Source organism: Leguminivora glycinivorella, chromosome 8 (genome assembly GCF_023078275.1).
Source record: "Leguminivora glycinivorella isolate SPB_JAAS2020 chromosome 8, LegGlyc_1.1, whole genome shotgun sequence".
In the NCBI taxonomy this organism is placed as follows: Eukaryota; Metazoa; Arthropoda; class Insecta; order Lepidoptera; family Tortricidae; genus Leguminivora; species Leguminivora glycinivorella.
This window is the reverse complement of record NC_062978.1, coordinates 1269032-1292089: the sequence shown is the minus strand read 5'-3', so window position 1 is coordinate 1292089 and position 23058 is coordinate 1269032. Positions and strand designations below refer to the sequence as shown.

Genomic DNA, 23058 nt, shown 5'->3' with positions numbered 1-23058 from the left:
CTTAATGGACAATTTTTTTTCGATAAATCTAGTTAATAACACTTGTATATTTAACTAAAATTCCCAAGTTAAAAGGGGTGCGCCTTTCCATTTTAGCATTTTCGCTACCATATCCTCTTAAAGGAATTCTTCCTAAAGTTAGTGTTAGCGTAAGGGATATGAAACGTTCACTGAGAGAAAATACAACCAGTTTTCATGTTCGTTCAACAAGTTTTTTGGTTAAAATAGCGCCTACGTGCTCTTTGGTTCAAACAACAAGCTACTTGTCATTTGAATCGGCAATATATTCGTCGATTTTATAAAAACAACCTGACACATATTGTTTTAAACATACGTTTGGCTGATTCAAACGGATAAACCGCAACAAGTCGAACTTGTTAAATTCACAATGCAAATTTCTCTGTGTCGCTTAGCGCGCGACGAAAGGCGCGCGGCGAAAATGTATCGGAACATAAAAGTAAAACCCTTTTTAGATGCTTTTGTAAATATTGTTCAAAAAATTTTTTCAAAATCGGTCCACTAACGACGGAGATATCGTGGAACAAACATAAAAAAATACAGACGAATTGAGAACCCCCTTCCTTGAGATTTGGGGCGGCGGTTAAAAACATTTATATACAGATACGCACTTTATTACATAACTTAAATTATTAAAAAAATTCATTACTATTGACGGCATTCTATTAACAAGATTTTTATAAAAGTATTTTCTTTAACTAGAATTGGTTTCTGAGTTGATTATCAGTTTGTGAAGAGTTTTTTCTGTCAATGTGAGAAAAGGTATAACATCATCTCCATCCTTCATTTGTGATGTAGGGATCTGAAAATAAACAAATACATAGGTAATAAAATAAAGTAAAACCGGCCAAGAGCGTGTCGGGCCACGCTCAGTGTAGGGTTCCGTAGTTTTCTGTATTTTTCTCAAAAACTACTGAACCTATCAAGTTCAAAACGATTTTCCTAGAATGTCTTTATAAAGTTCTACTTTTGTGATTTTTAGGGTTCCGTACCTCAAAAGGAAAAAACGGAACCCTTATAGGATCACTTTGTTGTCCGTCTGTCCGTCCGTCCGTCTGTCAAGACCCTTTTTCTCAGGAACGCGTGGAGGTATGAAGCTGAAATTTATATCAATTACTCAGGTCTACTGTCCCTTGAAGCTGTGAAAAAATCAAACTTCTAAGCCAACGCAATCAAAAGATTCAGCCGTTTATGCCGCAAATTTTCGACACTTGCAAGGGAATCAAAACCTACAGGGTGCTTCCCGTGAACTCAGAATCTTGAAATTTGGTACGAAGCAACGTCTTATAGCATAGATAAAGGAAAAATTACGAAAACCATAAATTTTTAGTTACATCACATAATATATTTTTTTTTAATAATTTTAACCTTACTACCCATTTCCTCATAAACGCGTAGAGGTATTAAATTGAAATTCATACCAAATACTCAGGTCTATAATACCTTTAAGCTGTAACAAAATCAAACTTCTATGTCAACGCAATCAAAAGAAACAGCAATTTAAGCTGCATATTTTGAAACTCGCAAGTACTCGCAAGGGAATCAAAACCTAAAGGGTACTTCCAGTCGACCTAGAATCTTGAAATTTGGCATGAAGCAACGTTTTATAGCACACATAAAGGAAAAATTCCGAAAACCTTAAATTTTTAGTTACATTACAAAATATATATAAATAAATAAAATAAACTCGCACTTGGCCGGTTTTTTTTCATATTTTTTAAACATATGGTTCAAAAGTTAGAGGGGGGGGACGCACTTTTTTTTCCTTTAGGAGCGATTATTTCCGAAAATATTAATATTATCAAAAAACGATCTTAGTAAACCCTTATTCATTTTGAAATACCTATCTAACAATATATCACATGTTGGGGTTGGAATGAAAAAAAATATCAGCGCCCACTTTACATGTACCCTAATAAAACATTTTTTTCCATTTTTTATTTTTGCACTTTGTTGGCGTGATTGATATACATATTGGGACCAAATTTCAGCTTTCTAGTGCTAACGGTTACTGAGATTATCCGCGGACGGACGGACGGACAGACAGACATGGCGAAACTATAAGGGTTCCTAGTTGACTACGGAACCCTAAAAAACAGTAAGGTCTAAGACACTGGTCCCACCTTAGCGAGTAAGCAAATAGAAACGAACAAAAGTTAGTCGCTCCCTTGTAAATAAAAGAAAGAGCGAGCGATTTATAGGCGACAAACTATAACTAAATTTTATAGGAAATTCTTACACAGATTGACTGAGTCCCACGGTAAAATCAAGAAGGCTTGTGCTGTGGGTACTCAGACAGCGATATATAAAATATACAAATACTTATATACATAGAAAACATCCATGACTCTGGAACAAATATCTGTGCTCATCACAGTCATCACACAAATAACTTCCCTTACCGGGATTCGAACCCGGGACCGCTGCGTAGCAGGCAGGATACTACCGAATAGGCCAGACCGGTCGTCAAAACTCGCTCGCGCTATCATCGATTATTTTCAAGGGAGCGGAGACGACGAAAACCAAAGTGACTGCCATCTGATCTTTCAACCTGAAGGGTAACTAGGTCTTTTGGGATTAGTCCGGTTTCCTCACCATGTTTTCCTTAACCGAAAAGCGGCTGGAGAATATTAAATGACATTTCGCACATAAGTTATGAAAAACTCATTGATGCAAGCCGTGATTCGAACCCGCAACCTCTGGATTGAAAGTTCCAGACTATTACCGCATCCCATCAGTCTCTCTCTCTCTCTCTTCGGGTGTAGGCCTCCTTCGACATGCGCCACTCGTCACGGTTCTGTGCGATCTGGAGCCACTTCTTCCCAGCAGTCCTTTTAATATCGTCCGCCCAGCGCATCTGCGGTCTTTTTTGACGACGCTCTTCTCCCTAATTATGGTCGCCATTCAAGTAGTCTTTTATTCCAATCGTTTTTACGTGCTGTACCTAACCCATTAGTGCTTCTCTTAAAATTTCATCATCATCATATCAGCCCTTAATCGCCCACTGCTGATATTAATTGCTACAATTTTGTATTTTAGAAATCATCATTCTCTTGCCCTTATCCCAGTCACTTGGGGTCGGCGCAGCATGTCTTTCTCTTCCATACATCTCTGTCACTCGTCATCTCATCATTAACTTGTTTTAGTTCCATATCATGTCTCACACAGTCCATCCACCTCTTCTTCGGTTTTCCCCTCCCGTTACTTCCACCACCTTCCACATTCATTCGTAATATCTTTCTCGTCACATGCCTTTCATCCCTCCGCATTACATGTCCATACCATGCTAGTCGATTCGCTCTTACTTTTTCAACTATCGGTGCTACTTTCAGGCTTCCTCTGATATACTCATTCTTTATCTTATCCATTCTTGTGACGCCACACATCCATCTTAACATTCTCATCTCTGCTACATGCAATCTCTTTTCATCCGTCACCTTTAGGGCCCAACACTCTGATCCATACATGACGACAGGTCTGATGACAGATTTATAAATTTTGCCCTTCAGTCGAAGAGGCATCCGGGCGTCACAAATGGTTCCCGTGACCTGTCGCCATTTCATCCACCCCGTGCTAATACGGTTTTTCACGTCGCTAATACGTTTTGTATTTTAGAAATAATACCTGTAAATCTTCAGCTTTAGATTCCTTGGCTGTATATTCCCGTATCACATAATTAGTGTTCAACATGTGAAACATCCTGGTCTCGTGCGATCTCACCATGACGTCGTCCACTCTCAGGAAGTACCTGAGCAATACGAACCAGTAGGTCGGCATTACTCTCTGAAACATTTATAGTAAAAACCATTTGTTGATATTTAAACTTTTTAACCCATTAATACAAATTGCATATTTGAATAATAAAATAATAGTAACAGATCTCTTGAGAAATCAACTCTTTGATTGATGTGTTACTTGTTTTTTTTTTATAAAGGTATTGCGGTGTAAATCTAATTTCACCAGTTCTCGAAAAGTTTGTAGAAAAATTAAGGAAAAAGTTAAATTTGTTTTTATTATTCCTATTTTGTTACCAAGTTTTTTTTGATGAATTGAGATTTTAGTAAGTTTAATTTCGTCATTGAGGTTCTCTAGTATCTATATTTTCTTAATTATAACAATTATCCTGTATATATCTTACGAAAGTTGACTTATATTACTAAATGTTGGTAACAAAATAGGATCAATTAAAATTTGCTGACGTGGCTATGTACAAAGTATTCGGGAACTGCTCATTTGTTTTTTTTTGTCACATTACCCCACCATTCTAATTATGACCACCTTTCTGCTCCATCATCAGATCAGCTCCATGATACCATAATATTGCTTTGTCACATGATTTATTATGTGTGCAAAATTTCAGAAACCGGAAAGTGGGTCAAACTTAGCTTCTACATTTTGAACCAAACTAACATACTAACAAGGCAAGTTGAATAAAAGCTTGTAAAATTTGTATTTTGGGTTTTGGGAAAAGCAGAATGTTCCACATTGTAGCAAAATTATTTCCACCTTCCGCGTTAGTGCTGGAATCCAGCACTATGTTCGGGGTTCCAATTTAGAATACCTCCCTACACTCAGAATTATAAAATCTTTCACTTCATTCAGGATTCAATTAACTTGCTTGTTGTAAAAAAATCTTAGATCAAATTAAACTATTTTCTCATAGAAAATATTTTTTGGCCGAGTGGTTGAGGCATCCGTCCGGTTAATGGAGTACGCTGGTTCGAATCCAGCTTGGAACACTTGGAGGCATTGGTCATTTTTTCTTTGTATATGACATTTATTTAATGTCGCTTGTTGTAAATTTGCAATTCCCGAAGAGTTTGTACATTTGGATCAGGGGCCCATTTCTCGAAGCTACAAGTTACAATTTACAAGTGTTAGATGTCTTTGATGGAAAAATTTGTAAGGCTGATAGTCTCCGATTTTGATAAAAATTGGTAGGCTGATAGTCCGTGATGCCGAGCAAGATCCACTAGGTTTCCCAAAATGTCTCACTTAGTTTGTATGAACCTTCCTTTTTTGTTACCGAAAATGTATAGAAATCTGGTGACAAAAAAGGAAGGTTTCATACAATGTGTGACATTTTGGGAAACCTAGTTGATCTTGCTCAGCATTATGGACTCTATCAGCCTACCAATTTTTGCCAAAATCGGAGACGTGATCCAAATATACAAACATAACTAGAATTGCTCGTTTACAACAGTGGTAATTCATATTTTGGGAAAAGCAGAATGTTCCACATTGTAGCAAAATTATTTCAAATCTTTTGCTGGAATCATTCAGGATTCAATTTAGAATAACACTCAGAATTATAAAATCTTTTGCTTCATTCAGGATTCAATTAACTTGCTTGCTGTAAGTGCGTTTTCACATTATCCAATACGATAATGGATGTTGGACTGATATCTCATATATTTTCGCCGCCATCTTTGATTTTCTTTTTAATCCTTCGTACTTCCGATATGGGATCAGATAATGTAGAAACACACTAAATATGTAATTTTGAGATGAACTTACAATTTTGACAGATAGCTTAGATATCCCATGATCATGCAACTCATCCTCAAACAGTGTGAGGTCATGGTAGTACAGGATCTGATCCTTCTGTTTCAACAACTCGTAGTTGATGTTCTCATCGGTGGGTTCAACGGTGATGTTGTCTGTGAGCGTGCCTTTGTAATCTGTGGAGAAGGTCCAGTCAAATGGTCTCTTCTTCTTCGTGGCATCTGGTCTATGTAAAAACAAAAATAAGTTTTATAACAATAACAAATATTAGTTTTGGAATAAGACAATGTAGTAAGTTTACAAAAGCTTAATTTATTATAGTCACCTGCAATATTTTATTACTCCTCTTAGGCTACAAAAATGTTTGACATGCACTTATAGATATACAAATAAGATTATGTAAGATGTATGGAACCTTTCTTGTGTAACATATTATTGCTGGTGATAATGATGACGATTTTATACCGCCCGAAGCATACAAACCCTACCTTGCTCCCTGCCAAGCTTCCGCACAAGACACTTCTATAGCTTCAGTAGTAGATGACACTAGCTTTAAAGCATCCAGAGGGTTAAAATTGATTGCAGCTCCGTTCTTGTGAGTCAACGATAAAATATTCTTAGGAAACACCATGTCAGGAAAATGTGGAATTTCCAGCTCCTTGCAGTATCTGAAATTAAAAAAACTAGTTCATTAAACCGAAAATTAAAATAAATAAAGCACGAATACTTCGATTCACTTACATGCAGAATTGACAAAACTGATCATCGTCCCGTTCGCAAACGACTTTTGTAGAGCAAATACTGGGTAAGATACAGCTTATGTCGTAGGAGATATGCCAGGGCCCAAATTCTATGGACTGCGAGTTAGTAATAAAGCGCCCGGCGTCAACTCGAGACTCCTGCAAATCAAACATTTACAATATAGTAGATTTTGATATCTAGATTAACGACAGGAGACGACTTTCAATACAAACCTCCAAAGTCAGCATTATTGTTTTTCGAGGAGCACGAAAGTTACAGTAAGAAAGTAATTATAAAAAGAAAATATAATTCTATAGCTCTAAAACAAGAAATCGAAGAACATTGACCCAAGCTAAGCAAAGTTTGACACTTCTTTGACATTGACATTGAATTACAGCCAACGTTCAGAATATAGGCTTCTTGGTCATATAAGTATTAGAAGAAAAAAATAATTCTAAAATAAAAGGAGGCACAGCAATTCAGTTTTATCTGTAAAATCAATTTGGTTTTGCATTGTTTTTGCTCATTTATATCATCCTAATTCGGTTGAAAAATGCTACACTTTTGCTACTTATGTGATAAATATTAAACGACTTCTGAACGTTGATTTGTCAACAATGACAATCAAGTTTCGATTCACGCAGTTCACGCATGACAATATTCGAAGGGCCTATATTTTATAAGCTCAGGTCATGGCTATGAACAAGGAAAGTCAAAATTAGCAAATACAAGTGAATAAAGTGATTTACGAAAATCGACAATTGATAAACATCGATTTTCATGGATATAGACCGGAATCGTGTAAAATTGTCTTAACAATTTTTATTTTGCAACAGCAACCCTGATGTCAAAATCTGAAATCAATATGGCCGATTTTTACCGGTCGTGTATTATTGTATTTAGGTAAAAGTTCGTTATAAATAATTTCGGCCCGTAAAGTTCGTGACTTCACTGTATAATCGAACTTACTGTGTGTAATAGAGCAAATAGACAATTATGGAAGCACTTATACCAGTTATTAATAAATTGCAAGATGTATTTAATACGGTTGGAGCAGATGCCATTCAGTTACCACAAATCATAGTTTTAGGAACACAGGTAGATATTATTCTTGTTGTTGCGTAACCATGAATTAGATGTTTTACTGAAAAAGTGATTGAAAAGAGCCATGTGCTTGGGTGTCTAATAAATCGGTTGTTATGTCACATATAGTTCTTTGTCCCCATTTAATTTCAGTGAACTGGGTAACCTGTCATTGACTATTGTCCACCCTCATTAGCGGACGTTAGTTCCTAACGTTACATGAAATTTGAACATTCTCTGCATCGTGTGAAGACTAGAATTTGCTATGATTGCATAGGTTATACAGAGTAACTTTATTTGTACAGAGTTCTGGCAAGAGTTCAGTGATTGAGAGTCTGGTCGGGCGCTCTTTCCTCCCCCGCGGTCCCGGCATCGTGACCAGGCGCCCGCTGATATTGCAGCTGGTGTACAGCCCTAAAGATAGCAAGGAGCATCGGTCCGCTGAAGAAGGTATGAAGGGTTTCTCTTTAACTTAATTATAGTTGTTGTTTTATAATAATAAACTATTTTGCATGCTCAAATTCCTAAAACTCAAGATTATTGTACTATTTACTGTTCTAAGCTAACATTGTGTGCCCTTGAATAAAATGCAAATCATGTTATGCACCACTAGCTCTGTTTACATTTTTTTTAATCATGCAACATTACTTTTTACTGTTTCTTTGTGAATCTTCAATGCCATCATAATGATTATGCACTGGTTGTGCCATTGTGTGTAACACTTGCAATTTAATTGACCTCATTCTGTTGTGGGAAGTCACCATTTCAATGGGTAGTTGTTACCTTTTAGACACTGAGTAAACTTTATGATATGTGTTTATATACTATTGGGAAATATTACACATGTAAGGCATCATAGTATCAATACCTATAGAATATGTTGTAAAATAATGTATAATTGTAAAATTATTTATTGTTTGTAGTTGAGTTCTGTTCAAAACTGTTACTTGACTGTAACTTGACCCCACTGCCACTTTTACTCCACTAAAACACATATTCAGCAGCATAGACTTGAGTGAGGCATGTCTCAACAGAGCTGCTTTGCATGGCAATTTCCTCACAATGCAGTTTGTCCTTCGATGACATATTAAAGACTCAATTTTGGATGCCGATACCATTAAGCATTCTTATGCATTTAATTTTACATACAAAATAGTTAGATGTCCTTAATATTGCTATTGATTACATAGCCAGAAATAGATGATTTATCATTATGTACTATATTTATACCTAGAGCTAAGACAGCAGATACCAGTGCCAGCATCATGGAATCCAATAACTCAGCTATCCAACTCAATGTTTTCTCCAGGTTGGTATTAGCCAAACAAATTTGGATGCCATTTCTACTTGCTTGGATCTGCTGATGTTCTGTTTAAACTAATCCATTTTTCCATTTTTTATTACTAAGATTTCTGTTATTATTTACTTCTTGTATGTGTTTCATGTTACATCTATTTAAAATATTCTTTAGTCCTCTCATAAATATGTTACCACTAGATTTTGCCCGCGGCTTAGCTCGCGTTAGAAAGAGACAAAAGGTAGCCTATGTCACTCTGCATCCCTTCAACTATCTCCACTTTAAAAATCACGTCAATCGGTCGCTCCGTTTTGCCGTGAAAGACGGACAAACAAACAGACACACATATTGAAAATGAAAATGAAATATTTATTTTTCAAGTAGGCATATTACAATGCGCATATGAACGTCAAATATAGCTACGCCGGATCTAACCCTACGCCTCAGCCTCGAGAAGATTTCAGTCCCCCCTCAGTTGGGAGGGGGGTATTCACTATGGGACCAGCAAGAAACACGGCGGGCCACTTCTTTTCAAAACATTACATTACATCTTATAATTAACATGCATTAAATAAATAAAATTTAACATGCAAAAGTATTCATCAAAAAAATAAAAATAATATATTTATTTATATATTAGTATGGATATCTATAAAATTCTGACCATTATATTTATTTATTTATTATCATCTGTATCATGCTTATGTATGTGGTGCCTGTGGCACACTATCAATAGTTGCATAAGATATGTAGACTTATGTTTCAGTGGTTAAGTTAGTTAAATATTTGAGGCTAGTTTTTTTTTTTACCAGGCAAAGATAAAGAATTATCTGTTTCTTTAACAAGGACGTTTACTTTACTTTCTGTACATCTCTGGAGTTACTATAAGAAAAATAATTTTGTATGTCAGTAATTTACCTCACATTATATTCTCCTCAAATAATTGTTCTACAGGAAACAAAGTTACTCTGTTTAAATTAGTTATTTATAGGAAGTAATAGTATGTTTACTTCACTGGGCCAGCTATAAATATCACTCCTATAATATTCTTTTTAACGAAGAAAGTATATGAAAAAGGAGTGGAAGGGTCAGTTGGTAGTGGAAGACCTAGGCGAACTTTTCTTGATCAAATCGGGGAAATATTGCAAAGAGGCCAGGTCAGAAGTACTCGAAACCGACGAGCGTGTATGAGAAATGTTATGAAAGTGTGTGAAGCGAAAGTGGTTTGTCAGGATCGTAGTAAATGGAAATCCGTGATCTCTGCCTACCCCTCTGGGAAACAGGCGTGATTGTATGTATGTATGTAATATTCTTTTTATAGCTGACTAGCTTTTGTCCGCGGCTTCGCTCGCGTTAAATTCGAAAATTGCGGAATGTTCCATACAAACTTTCGACCCCCATTTTATGAAAGTGGGGGGAGGTGGAAGAGACAAAAAGCCTATATCACTCTCCATCCCTTCAACTATCTCTACTTAAAAAATCATGTCACTTCATCACTCCGTTTTGCTGTGAAAGACGGACAAACAAACAGACACACACTTTCCCATTTATAATATTAGTATGGGTAAATCTACCCAGAATACATATGATTTGTCCATTGTTTCAGGTACTGTAAACTTAGAAGAATGGGGCAAATTCCTGCACACAAAAGACAAGATCTACACAGACTTCGACCAGATCCGGCAAGAAATAGAGCGGGAGACGGACCGGATGGCAGGCAACAACAAGGGTATCTGCCCGGAGGCCATCAACCTCAAGATTTTCTCCACCAAAGTTGTCAACCTCACCCTTGTGGACTTACCTGGCATCACCAAAGTGAGTTGCTCATTTAATATTCTACTTAACACTTTTGCAACCAAGAATCCGCCTAGTAGGCACTTTTTGCTCAGACATTGGACAGCTCACTGTGTGGGTTGTTGCTATACAACACAGACCAACCCCTATAGACATCTATTACAAGACGACTCGCGGTGGCCAGCCTTCCTAGTATTTGCACTGATATAAGCGCGGGCGCTCGCCGTGCCCGATCAGTATCGACCAAGTAACAGACCCGAAAGCAGCGCGTGTTTTTCGCACAAAAAAATTGGAAAAGGGTATTTTGATGCCTTAAAGATGTCCACCTGTAGTGTGAAATGGTGTGGAAAGGTAACAAGAAGCTCAAATTTAAAAACAGACGGCATTACATTCCACAAATAAGTCATATTTATAATTTATTCAGAGCCGGCATAGGTCAACTTACATTGGCCACTTACGCGTCAGTAGAGGGACAGTCATACTTCTGTCCCTTTTCATCTGGCGCAACTGCCCGCCGTCCTTGAAACGGCCAATCACAGCGCGCTTAACACATTCCCCGCCCGCTCCTCGCACCCCAAACACTGGTGACTCGTATCGCGAACCAAATATACAAGACTGCCACTCTATAGGAGGTTCTCTGTGCTATACAAGCTATTTTTTATCTGGTTGTGTATGTGTTAATAAGCCCCAAGCAACTAACGGGGTTCATGACCAATCGCCTCTCATAATAAACCATGGCATCAGCTGCCGCTTTGTTGGTAGGTGTAGGAATAACAGTCACCAAAATGAATAAACAAATATTGCTGAATTTACAACATCATTGTCGCCCATTTCACACTTTGTCATATCGTACCTACTCTAGAAGCTATTATGAACAAAAAACCGACAGCCAGGTCAGCCAGCGGTATGGCGGTGAAAAAACTATCAACTGTTCATGCGTAAGACGTAAAAATGCGCTCGTAATAAACATTAATTTTTTTATATCCATACTAATATTTAGACCCCGGATTGTTGTCGCGATGACGTCACAATAGGGTGATTTGGGGAGTAAATGGAACAGTATTAATTAATACGGATTTATTTAGATAAGATAAGATAAGAAATATCATATATTATAGTGTTGAAAAATACGAAATTGTTACTTTTTTTTGTATATTATTGCGAAACTTCCTATAAAAAATATCGACGTTGCTCTTTCGTTAACAGACTCTCCGTAACAGATCAATAGTTTTTCTAAATGACTTGCGGTTAGGCTACGTCTTCTAGTAAACAGTAGAAATTTAAGTTTTGCAGTTATATACCTACCAAAAAAAATTATATTGATAAATTCACTGGGAATTTTTTTTATGAAAAAATTTAGGTATTTGGATGTACCGTAAATGAAATTATGTTTTTCTCTGGTGAAATTAATATACATTTTTATCTTATCTTATAATGTATGTATCATTTTGTTCTACCTGTCCATTTACTCCCCAAATCACCCTATTGTGACGTCATCGCGACAACAATCCGGGGTCTAAATATTACAATGGAAAGGTGTGTGTGTCTGTTTGTTTGCCCGTCTTTCACGGCAAAACGGAGCGACGAATTGACGTGATTTTTTAATGGAGACAGTTGAAGGAATGGAGAGTGTCATAGGCTACTTTTTGTCTCTTTCTAACCCCCTCTCTTCTCTAAAATGGGGGGTGGAAGTTTGAATGGAGCATTTTCGAATGTAACGCGAGCGAAGCCGCGGGGCAAAAAGCGATTATGTGAATTGAGCGCCACGCGGAACTAAACAATTTAGAGCTAGTCTCTGGGTACTTATAAAAACATTTTTTTAAGGTACCTATCGGTGACCAACCAGAAGACATTGAGAACCAAATCCGAAACCTAATAGTCAAGTACATATCCAACCCGAACTCCATAATCCTGGCAGTGACGGCTGCCAACACAGACATGGCCACCAGTGAAGCTATCAAGATGGCTAAGGATGTGGACCCAGACGGAAGGAGAACCCTGGCTGTTGTTACTAAACTTGATCTCATGGATGCCGGTGAGTACCTATATAATACTGATAAAGCTACCTAGTTCTGGGTACAGGATTTTATATTACTGCTATTTAACTATTCAAAAAAAAATAAGATAAAGATTCTTGAGATATACTGATGTTGATAGATTGGGAGATTTTTTTGGTATAGAACCTTAAAATAACTACCACATGTATTGTGTAAAGTATTCAAGTCACTTACACGTCAAACTCGATTACTTAACAATCTTAATGTCTTTTTACCTTTTTTCTTAAAAAAAGCATAAAGCTAAAGTAATAATAATTGATTGCGTTCGACCGTGTACACTCAACTAATTTGAATCCTAGGGCACTCTAGAACCCTGTCTTATTGACACCGTGCTGTATTTGTCAAAGAAGTCACCTCGACGTTTACTGTGAAAAGGTTCTACAGTTGTCTAGGATTCAAATTGGTACGTGAATTTAAATTTTCGTGGTAAAAAAACACAGGTACTTTAAGAATATAAGGCCCTCCGCTCACGAGGCTACTCTCAAGCGACTTTCGTCTCATACGCGTATGATACGCGTCGCTCGTGAGTAGCCTGCATACAAATTAACGTCGCTCCGCACACGACGAGACGCGTCTACGACCCGTATGCTACCAGTCGCACGCGACTGTCATTGCTGGTCGCACGCTACTCGAGTCGCATGCACGTTGCAAACAAAAATGGCGGTGGATCAAAAGTTTAATATTCGATTTGTCCAAGAAGTGGAAAATTATCCGTGTTTGTATAATTATAAGCTGCCAGAATATATGAGAAAAGATGTGGTGGAAAAGGCGTGGAATGATATTGGCAAAAAAATGAATATGACAGGTCAGTATAGGTATTATATTTTGTTTTTATGAAATGAAGGGTTTATTTACCTACTATTATTACATTAACCTACTACAAACTATGAAGGGGTGAGTGATAAATAACGATTCAAAATTCATCGTGTTTCGCCTTCTAAATAGTACTACTAATAGTAGTAGGTATACCAACCAAATATTACGTAACTTGAAAACATGTTTTTTTGTTTGTGTAGATATTTTGCTGTTTTTAGTGTAATTTGGTAGGTTTAGGTCTAAAACGAATGGAACAATATAATTTCTGTAACTAAGGTAATCGGTTTAGAAGTTATTAGTGATTTTTGGTACTTTCGGTTTTAGTGATAGAAGGTTGCACAATAATTAAACTGCGAGTATAATTAAACCCTAAACTACATTTATACACAATAATTTGACTGTCAAGGAAGTGAAGCATGTGGGGTTATTAGATAGTTAGCAAGATAATTTTATAAAAATCGTCTCAGTTGCGTAGCACTGTGTGCGGAAACGAGTAGCATACCAGTATGCAACCATGAATTGCATTGCAATCGCGTCGCTTGAGAGTAGCCTCGTGAGCGGAGGGCCTAAGGGTTCCGTTTTTCCCTTTTGAGGTACGGAACCCTAAAAAAATATAATTTAGTCAATAAGAGTGGTTTATACTAATTGTAGTGTATCAGAACTAACTATAGATGCATGTAAGTCTATATATTCCGTAGGTTAAGGCTCATATTCCACTATTAAATCATTCTTCAAAGAGACAAGTTGTTTCCATCAACTAACCTCCTTACATGGCGATCCTGCCGTTGCTTCTCAACTGCTCTTATGAACCAATGATGTAAAACTGTGTCGTGTTTCAGGGACCGATGCAATAGATATCCTGTGCGGGCGTGTGATCCCCGTGAAACTGGGCATCATCGGCGTCGTCAACCGCTCGCAGCAAGACATTATCGATAAGAAATCCATTACGGTAAACTTCTCTATTGATTCTTCTTGATTATTTTCTCTTCTTTTGTTAACTCCCGACGCAAAAACGACAGGGTGTCATAAGTTTGACGTGTATGTCTGTCTGTCTGTTTGTCTGTCTGTCTGTCTGTGGCATCATAGCTCCCGAACGGATGAACCGACCTAGATATTTTTTTTTTGTGTGAAAGCTGAGTTAGTCGGAAGTGTTCATAGCCATGTTTCATGAAAATCGGTCCACTATGTTGCAGTCGGGGGTTTTTCAAAATTTTAATTTTGTGGTTAGTTTTACCGGCCTGTTAACGATGGTTCTGGCTTCGAAGTTCGAACCCCGATGAGATCATTTATTTCTGTGTTAAACTTGTGCCCAAGTCATGGGTGTTTTCTAGATAGGTATATGTTACAGACGTTACTGTAAAGCTCAAGGATTTACCGGTCCGTCGCGCAGAAGACTAAATGGCATTTAATTGTAGATAAATATTTGGTTCATGAATTCTTATTGTTTTTATAATGTTTTGTGTCATACATGTATGTCATAATAATATATGTATATACACCGTGTTTCACTTAACACTAAAAACCTGAAAACCGTTTGTTCAGAATCGAGAGTAGAATCGATTGAGCTATATCTTGATGAGGGTAATATTTTTATTTAAATTAGTATGATTACTTATTTTTTATGTGCCTATTCTATTGTATTAGTAATACAACATTGTGTATATCGCATTGCTAGAGGTTGTTTACCTTTTTCAGTATTTAGGGGTATTAATACTGGCTGGTTACTTGGGCGATTATTTTTTCCGCTACGAGTTTGACGTTGTTTGTCAGTTTAATCTTAATGTTTATCATAAGTCATAACAAATTGAACTCGTACCTAATTACAACCTTGTCATTCTGAATATTGGGTTTAAATTTGCTTACTGCGATTACCTGTCCAATTTGAAGTTTACTGTGACAAAGCTTTAAAGTGTTTTACAATGACATCTTAGCTGTCTATTGGTAAACCTTATGTCGTTGCAGTAACGTACACAAATAAATAGTTTTATGGTTTATGATGGTAGTTAGCAATTATCTTATTGAGTGTAGAGCTAAAAGTCAAATAGAGCTGTACAGAAATCTAAAAATTCAATTTCAAAAAAAGTAACTATCAGATTAAACGATGAATACTCTAGATGAGTTTAAAAAAATAAAAATCTGTTGGGGTGTCTGAGGTTTTGAGTGATACCGGAAACACGTTGTATATGCGAATTAAAGCCATGACTTTTCAAATATTATCTTATCATTTTTGCCATGACTTTTGTGATTGTGATTACTTTTCAAATATTATCTTAACTTTCTGCAATCAACAAGAATTGATGAGCCATAAATTATATTATTACCATTACCGCCCGTCACAATAAATTTATGTATTCTTGACTATAAATTTATTTACATTAACAAAGTCTTATTTTATTACAACTTTAGTACTTTGGAGGAGGTCTATACCGGTACTAAGGCTCCTAATGTTCCTGTAATTTAGTGCATAAGAAAATTTTTGGTTTTGTTTTTTAAGATACGTTATTTTTACTTTTTTACATAATTGTTGCAGGTAATCATATTTTAACGCATTTTATCTCCCTTTGGTGGTTCCTTAGAATGCTGAAATAGGATGTCATTGTGCGATGAAAAACGACACAACTTACGCTATTTATTTACTTTGTTTATTCGGTAAATATTCGGCAATGTAATCGAACTATTCGGCGGAATACAAACATTGAAAAAATTGCCGAATATGCCGAATACCGAATATTTACCGAATATTCGGCCCATCTCTAGTCGTTATTGTTATGTAAGTTGTAGTTCGTCCGGATAACATAATAATATTATTATCGTTTGTGGCGTTCTTCTACAGCTCTAGATCTATTCTGACGTCCAGTTTTAATGGTATTCGTGTCAATATAATAATGTACAGTGAGCTGCAAAAGTGCTTGGCGAATTTATCAATGATTGTAAAATCGTCATCCATGCAATTTTGCAGCTTCACTACTCTCTATTGTGGTATCCTAGTGATACCAAACCTGCTAAAACCTGGACAGCAGTGGTGATAGAAGTTCCTGAACAATCTAAGATGAAATAAAAGTACAGTACGCAATAAAAGTTTGTTTCAAATACGTAGTTTTTGAAAATAACATAATTATGTAATATTTCAAACAAAATGTATAATCAATCAATCAATACATATGTATGTATTTTCAATCAATACATTGTAGAGATGGGCCGAATATGGACTTTGCCGAATACGAATATTCGGCTGAACATTCGGTTCAGCTCTTACCGAACCGAACATTCGGCCGAATATTCGGTTACGTCATATTTTAAAGCGGATGTTAAGATTAAAATTATTAAATGATTGATAATGGTTACATATGTTACTCGAACTACATATGGTCTTACGATTTAGTGGATTTAACTAAAACTTAGTTAAAACAACTCTAAACTCTTCTCAACTCTTAAATTACGGTTTTTTTCAACTTTGTATTTATATTTTGAGTATTTTGACGCAAAGGCAATTATCTCTTTTTAGTAGTTCCTTAAAAAGCTACTAAAATAGGAGCTTATTATCCAATGGAATACGTAAGATCTAGATTAGTTATTTACTTTGTTTATTCGGTAAGTATTCGGCAATGCAACCGAATTAGCCCCCACTATAGATCTGTGATAATTTACAATCAATTACCAAAAACATAACAAGTGAACAAAAAATACAAAATAAACAAACTTAGATCATTGTTAATGCATATTATACAATCGAGGAATATGCCGAATACCGAATATTCGGCCCATCTCTAATACATTGTCATAATTTATTGTCGATAAGATCGATTTCATATTGAAGCTATTATGGAAACCGCGACTTATTGTCAATCGACAATAAGTATCTTTTTGATTGAAAATGGCATATATTATGATATAATGGCGTACTCAAGACCATCAGCTAACTTACCTTTTTTCAGGTCCGCGTAAACGTAATGATATCCCAATTCCAAACCCTTCTCAACTCCTACGGCGAGGACGTTTCTCGGACAAGTACCAGACGCTGCTACAGATCATCACGAAATTCGCCAGCGCTTACTGCTCCACCATAGAGGGCACCGCGAGGAACATCGAGACTACGGAACTTTGCGGCGGTGCGCGGATCTGCTACATATTCCATGAGACCTTTGGTAGAACTCTGGATTCTATTCATCCGCTAGTAGGTGAGTCAGAGTATGTTAGTCTTTAGGAACATCGAGACTACAGAACTGTGTGGTTGCACCCGGATCTGTTACATATTCCATGAGACCTTTGGTAGAACGCTGGATTCTATTCATCTGCTAGTAGGTGAGTCTCTTTGTCTTGTCAGAAAGCACAAAAGTGTCATTTGTTCATTCAATTTCTGAAAATGGCTCGCGATGTACATGAAATTTACATTATATATGTAGGGGCGTATGAAAACAACAATTTGGTTTCAGTTTGAAAACAATTCGTTCGCTCGAGAAACTTTTTTTTAATTTTCAAGCCATAGACTTACGAGGGCGACAAATAATTCCGTATAGATTATTTTGGTGGTATGATTCGCTTTTCAGTTTTTTCTAATAAAAAATTCAAATAATCGATGGAATCAGGCGTTACTTTGCGGAAATCCATGTTAATCGTAAACTAGAACTTTCCTTTGCTAATCCGCGAATAGATAACGTGCAAGTCAATCAGTGCTTGCTAACCTGTTATAATTACTTGCGTATTTTTTACATGCAATTAATTTTCCCACCCTCCCACCGCAAAAATAAAAATAAATACGCAAATAAATTTGTGCGTAAAAAATACGCAAGTAATTATAACAGGTTAGCACTGATTGACAAGGTTTTCAGCGGGCCAGCGTTATCTATTCGCGGATTAGCGGGAATAAGACGAAAGTTCTGGGCGGGACAGTTTACGCCAAGAAAAATTCAATATTAATAACACAACGGCGGGACACTTATAAGGTATAGTAATATCATAAGCAATTAAAAAACTTATATGTTTATGGCAGGTTTGACGCGCATGGATATACTGACAGCTATCCGCAACGCGACGGGCCCGCGGCCGGCGCTCTTCGTACCAGAGGTGTCGTTTGAGTTGCTCGTCAAGAGACAGATCCGCCGTCTCGAGGAGCCCTCACAACGCTGCGTCGAGCTGGTATATTACATTTTTTGATTATTATTATAAATGGGCTTACTCTTGGCCACAGATTAGCCAAAGGCAAAGACGTGGCCTACGATGGAGTGAGCTCGCCCAGAAAATGCCTGTTCACTCTTAATTTCAAGGTTGCCGGGTTATACGAGCTCGGAAATATAGCCGCCGGCAAGGAATTCCACTCCTTGGCAGTGCGCATAAGAAAAGAAGAAGCAAAGCGCTTTTAGCTTTAGCACATTTTTTAGCATGCTTTAGTGTCCCAACCGGTCGGGCTCATGCATAAATCACGCGAGGTTTTTTCGGCTAGTTTTTGAGCCCCCCTCTGAGCGCTCTGCCATCAAGACTCCAACCAAGCCACCGAAATTTTCCACCACTTAGGTCAATGGTTGAAGTTGGTGGCTCAGATGGCACAGCGCTGGAGTATAGATCCAGAGGTCGTGAGTTCAAGTCTCACCCAAGGCAGACATTTTCCATTTTTAAATTTATTTTAAGCCTAGTGGCATCGTGAAAGTTTTGGCTAATCAGAATGATTAATTGCGTAGGTGCACGAAGAAATGCAGCGGATAGTGCAGCACTGCGGCACAGAAGTGCAGCAGGAGATGCTGCGCTTCCCGCGCCTGCACCAGCGCATCGTCGACGTGGTCACGCAGCTGCTGCGGACGCGGCTGCCCGCCACCAACGCCATGGTGAGTCAAGCATATTGAAAAAACCTAACTGTTCACCAAAATACGAACATACAGGTCTTTAAGCTGTTTTCGGTATGTCACAACCAAATGTTGGAACAATATTCCGCCACCAACGCCATGGTGAGTGAAATATATGGAAAACCTTTCTGTTCACCAAAATAAGAGTTTCATCCCTCCAGATGGAGTGCTGTGCGCGATCAACCAGGTTTGGAAGGATGGATGTACTCTTACAACATGTCAAAATGACAAGCATTTTGTAGATTTTTACAATCTGATTTATAACATCACTGTCATGACATTTTTTGAAGTTCTACAGTGGCCTATGAAAAAAAACTTGTCTGTTCACTAAACTACGAATTACATCGCTCCATAAATAGGTCTAGCACGTATTGGTCTTTACAAGCTGTTTTCGCTATGTGGCAACCAAATGTTGAAACAATATTCCGCCACCAACGCCATGGTGAGTGAAATATATGGAAAAAAAACCTGTCTGTTCACCAAAATACGAATTACATCGTTCAATAAAGTATGGAAGAGTTCTATGAAATGTTGGCAACGATTTTGACAGCCCCAGCCACTGCAAGGGTTAAGTAAGCGTCTTAATTTCATCATAATGTTTGCACCGGTAAGGCTGTCAAATCGTTGCCCACTTATCTTGGATTGGACTGACTTTCGTCAATCTACCATGCCCACTGAAAACACATCATCACGAAACTGTTGCGTTTACGGATTGTTTTCGATATCTTGCAGCCAGGCATTGGAACAATATTCCTCCGTCTATTCCTCTCATAAAACGAACACTTTACAGTACAGTTTCAAATCTCATTTAGAAAATACCTTTCAGAGAAGTGAATATTAAGAATCTCTCACGGGTGGGTACCTGTTTTGAGGCGGGAGTCTCAATTTGCTGACCTTGCCCAGTTGGTAGTGACACTAGTGACCCTGCCTGCGAAGGTGATGGTTCTAGGTTCGAACCCCGGTAAGGACATTAATTTGTCATCTGGTACCTATAGTACTGCTATGCTTAGTTTGGGACTAGATTATGAAAATGAAATATTTATTTTTCAAGTAGGCATATGAACGTCAAATAAAGCTACGCCGGCTCTAACCTTACGCCTCAACCTCGAGAAGATTTCAGGCAGAGTAATCTGTGTTAGAGTCCTCATTATTTAATTGACCATCATCATCCACAGGTGGAAAACCTAGTAGCCATCGAGCTCGCCTACATCAACACGAAGCACCCCGACTTCCACCGCGAGGCGGCGCTGGTGTCGGGGCTCCTGCAGAGCACAGACTCCATGGACGAGAGCCCGATGTTCCGCAAGCCCCGCGCCACGCCCTCTCCGGTATCCACGTTGTTCAAAGTAGATATATGCTTTTGTTTTTTGCATGGCTTGCTAACGTAAGTATGGTGACCAAGAACTGTATTCAAAGTGGACTTCTTGAAGGTTAACGTTTGGTTCAGACTACGCTGGCAACAGTTGCCGCAGCAAGTGGGCCTATTTTTTTCTAAGTTGTCCACCCCACTTTTTTTGTAACATGTTGAGGGTATTTTTTACGCGATTCGAGGTCTTTCGATCCTAATAGTAGACAAAAATTGTCCCAAGATTTTCATACATTTTTCAAACCTTCTATTCCGTTATCGCCATACAAAATGTATGAAAAAATGGTAACGGTATGGGGAGAAAAACCTTGGGACGCTTTTTTTATCCTATTACAATTGAAAGAACTCGTGATTCTGAGTGGAATCCACATAAAAAATTCCAATTCCAAAAAAAGTGGGGTGGACAACTTTGAAAAAAAAAATGGCCCAAGTATTTCATTCCAATGCGACAGTTGCAAAGTCATCACTTGTCCTTATCCCATTCATTCAGCATGTCTTATTCTTTCACCCCGTCATCTCGTCGTTCACTTCTGTCGTTTCATATCCTCTCTCACACGAATGAATGTGGAAGGAATGAACGAGAGACGAAAACCGAAGAAAAGGCTGATGGACTGCCATCAATCAGCCTTTTCTTCGGTTTTCGTCTCTCGTTCATTCCTTCCACATTCATTCACAATACCTTTTTCGTAGCTTGACTTTCATCCTGCCGCATCACTTGTCCGTACCCTGGTACAAAGAAGCACGCTTACTATTACTACACATTACTGACTTCAAAGTCATGTACAATCAGCAATCATATTCTAAGACATCTTTTGTCTTCCTCTGCAGCTGGCTATACATACATACCCTTAATGGAGTAGCATAAATGCGACATCCACTTTGAGTATAAGGTTCTTGGCGGTGACTAATCATACTACTAGTGATGGTGCTTTGAAGAAGTATCGGGTTTGAACCGCATTTCGTAAAAAAATACTCGATGATCGAATGAATTTACTACTTGCTCATTGGGAAAGAAAATTACTAGCTAGAAAAGCTAGATTCCGATTGCTTTAGACTTCGCTTGATCTTCAAAATTCCGTTAGTATTCAACGCATAAGTGGCTCCCCTGATGTTGCTTATGTCCATCAGCATGCACCATCTATCAGTGGCGGCCGGTGAAAATTTCTGCTAGGCAACACTGAGCAAAAAGAAACCTACCTTTACATGAGGTACTTTACTAATAATCAATTTTAGGCAAGCCGGTGGGAATCGGCTTGTATGGATCAACCGCTGCTGCCATCTATGCATGTCAGCTTATGGGCGGCATAGTTTGCTGCCTATATCATTAAAAAGGAGTGCTAAATATGGACAGATCAACAAGACTAACTTTGACATTTGACATAACTATAATGTAAACACTGAACAGTACCTATAGGAATATTGATTATTTGATGTCACATGGATTTCAGACAAAAATACTAGTATACAGTTGCAACCTAACAATAACTTTAATTCGAAATACAAAATTACTTTTTTTATTTTTTTATTCGTGATAAACAAGATACAACACATATAAAACAATACAAGCACATTCAAAAGTTAAAAGAAAAATTAATAATTAAAAAACAAAGAAAAAAAAACACATTGATGTAATTGTTTACCACGAAATGGTCCCGCCTCAGCGTAATGCTAACCACAGGGTCATTTGTGTGCCACGGACGCATAAACGTGTATTTTGTAGTAGTAGTGCAAGTTTTGCAAAGTATAGACGAGTGTTTGCTAGTTTTTGGCCCTTATGAACGCCAAAAAAAGTCAGTTCTAAAAAAGTGATAATTTTGATATTTGCCAGTCGCTTTTCGGTGAAGGAAAACGTCGTGAGGAAAGCGGACTAATTCCAATAAGGCCTAGTTACCCTTCGGGTTGGAAGGTCAGATGGTAGTCGCTTTCGTAAAAACTAGTAAAATAAAATAAAATAAAAAAGCCGTTTATTTCTCACCAGAATAATTAACATTATAACGAATGAATGAATGAATGAAAGTTTATTCACAATAACACTAATTAGTAACTAAGTAAGGTACGACCATCCTGCAGCCGTGCCAGGTGGCCTGGCCTGCCTGCCCTGCCCTGCCTGAGGCAGGGTAAAATACAACTGTCCATAACTTTTTTCTTTATTGATAAGGGAAAATCGCTTTTAAAAATGTCCTTTTGGGCCCAAAACTTTTTCCACGATAGGTTTATTCTACGCTTGATTTCATCGGCAGCACTATTTGGGTCAAAAGATGTAGCCAACGTATAGGACTAGAGATGAACTTTGATCAGACAAAAGTAATGACGAACAGTTTCAAAACGCCGATCAAAGCTTGTCAAATAAATATAGAATATGTAGAGTCATATATTTACCTAGGAAAAAGGAAAAACTAGTGCCTACGTCAAATCTTGGGATTAGTTGTCAAAGCGGACCCCAGGCTCCCATGAGCCGTGGCAAATGCCGGGAGAACGCAAGGAGGATGATGGTAGACTATGATAGGTGAGAGAGTTGGCATGTTAGGCGTTCATAAGGAGCTA

General features: G+C 37.7%; 2 protein-coding genes across 2 annotated transcripts in view; one reads left to right on the top strand and one right to left on the bottom strand.

Moving 5' to 3' along the window:
• Window positions 1–305: 305 nt before the first annotated feature.
• Window positions 306–6626, bottom strand: LOC125228917 (TIP41-like protein). The gene is made up of 6 exons (XM_048133630.1): window positions 6498–6626; window positions 6265–6422; window positions 6012–6191; window positions 5536–5749; window positions 3643–3801; window positions 306–820 (listed from the first exon to the last, which is right to left on the bottom strand). Exons 1-6 carry the CDS (start codon window positions 6510–6512, stop codon window positions 713–715), a joined length of 834 nt encoding a protein of 277 aa, XP_047989587.1. The 5' UTR covers window positions 6513–6626; the 3' UTR covers window positions 306–712.
• Window positions 6627–7139: 513 nt separating this feature from the next.
• Window positions 7140–23058, top strand: part of LOC125228804 (dynamin-1-like protein) — a 35653-nt gene continuing 19734 nt past the window's right edge. The window contains 11 exon segments of the mRNA XM_048133488.1: window positions 7140–7362; window positions 7653–7797; window positions 10251–10459; window positions 12263–12473; window positions 14151–14331; window positions 15614–15643; window positions 17228–17309; window positions 17312–17489; window positions 18302–18447; window positions 18987–19130; window positions 20324–20494. Of these exon segments, the coding sequence (XP_047989445.1) occupies window positions 7261–7362; window positions 7653–7797; window positions 10251–10459; window positions 12263–12473; window positions 14151–14331; window positions 15614–15643; window positions 17228–17309; window positions 17312–17489; window positions 18302–18447; window positions 18987–19130; window positions 20324–20494 (1599 nt within the window). The 5' untranslated portion in view covers window positions 7140–7260.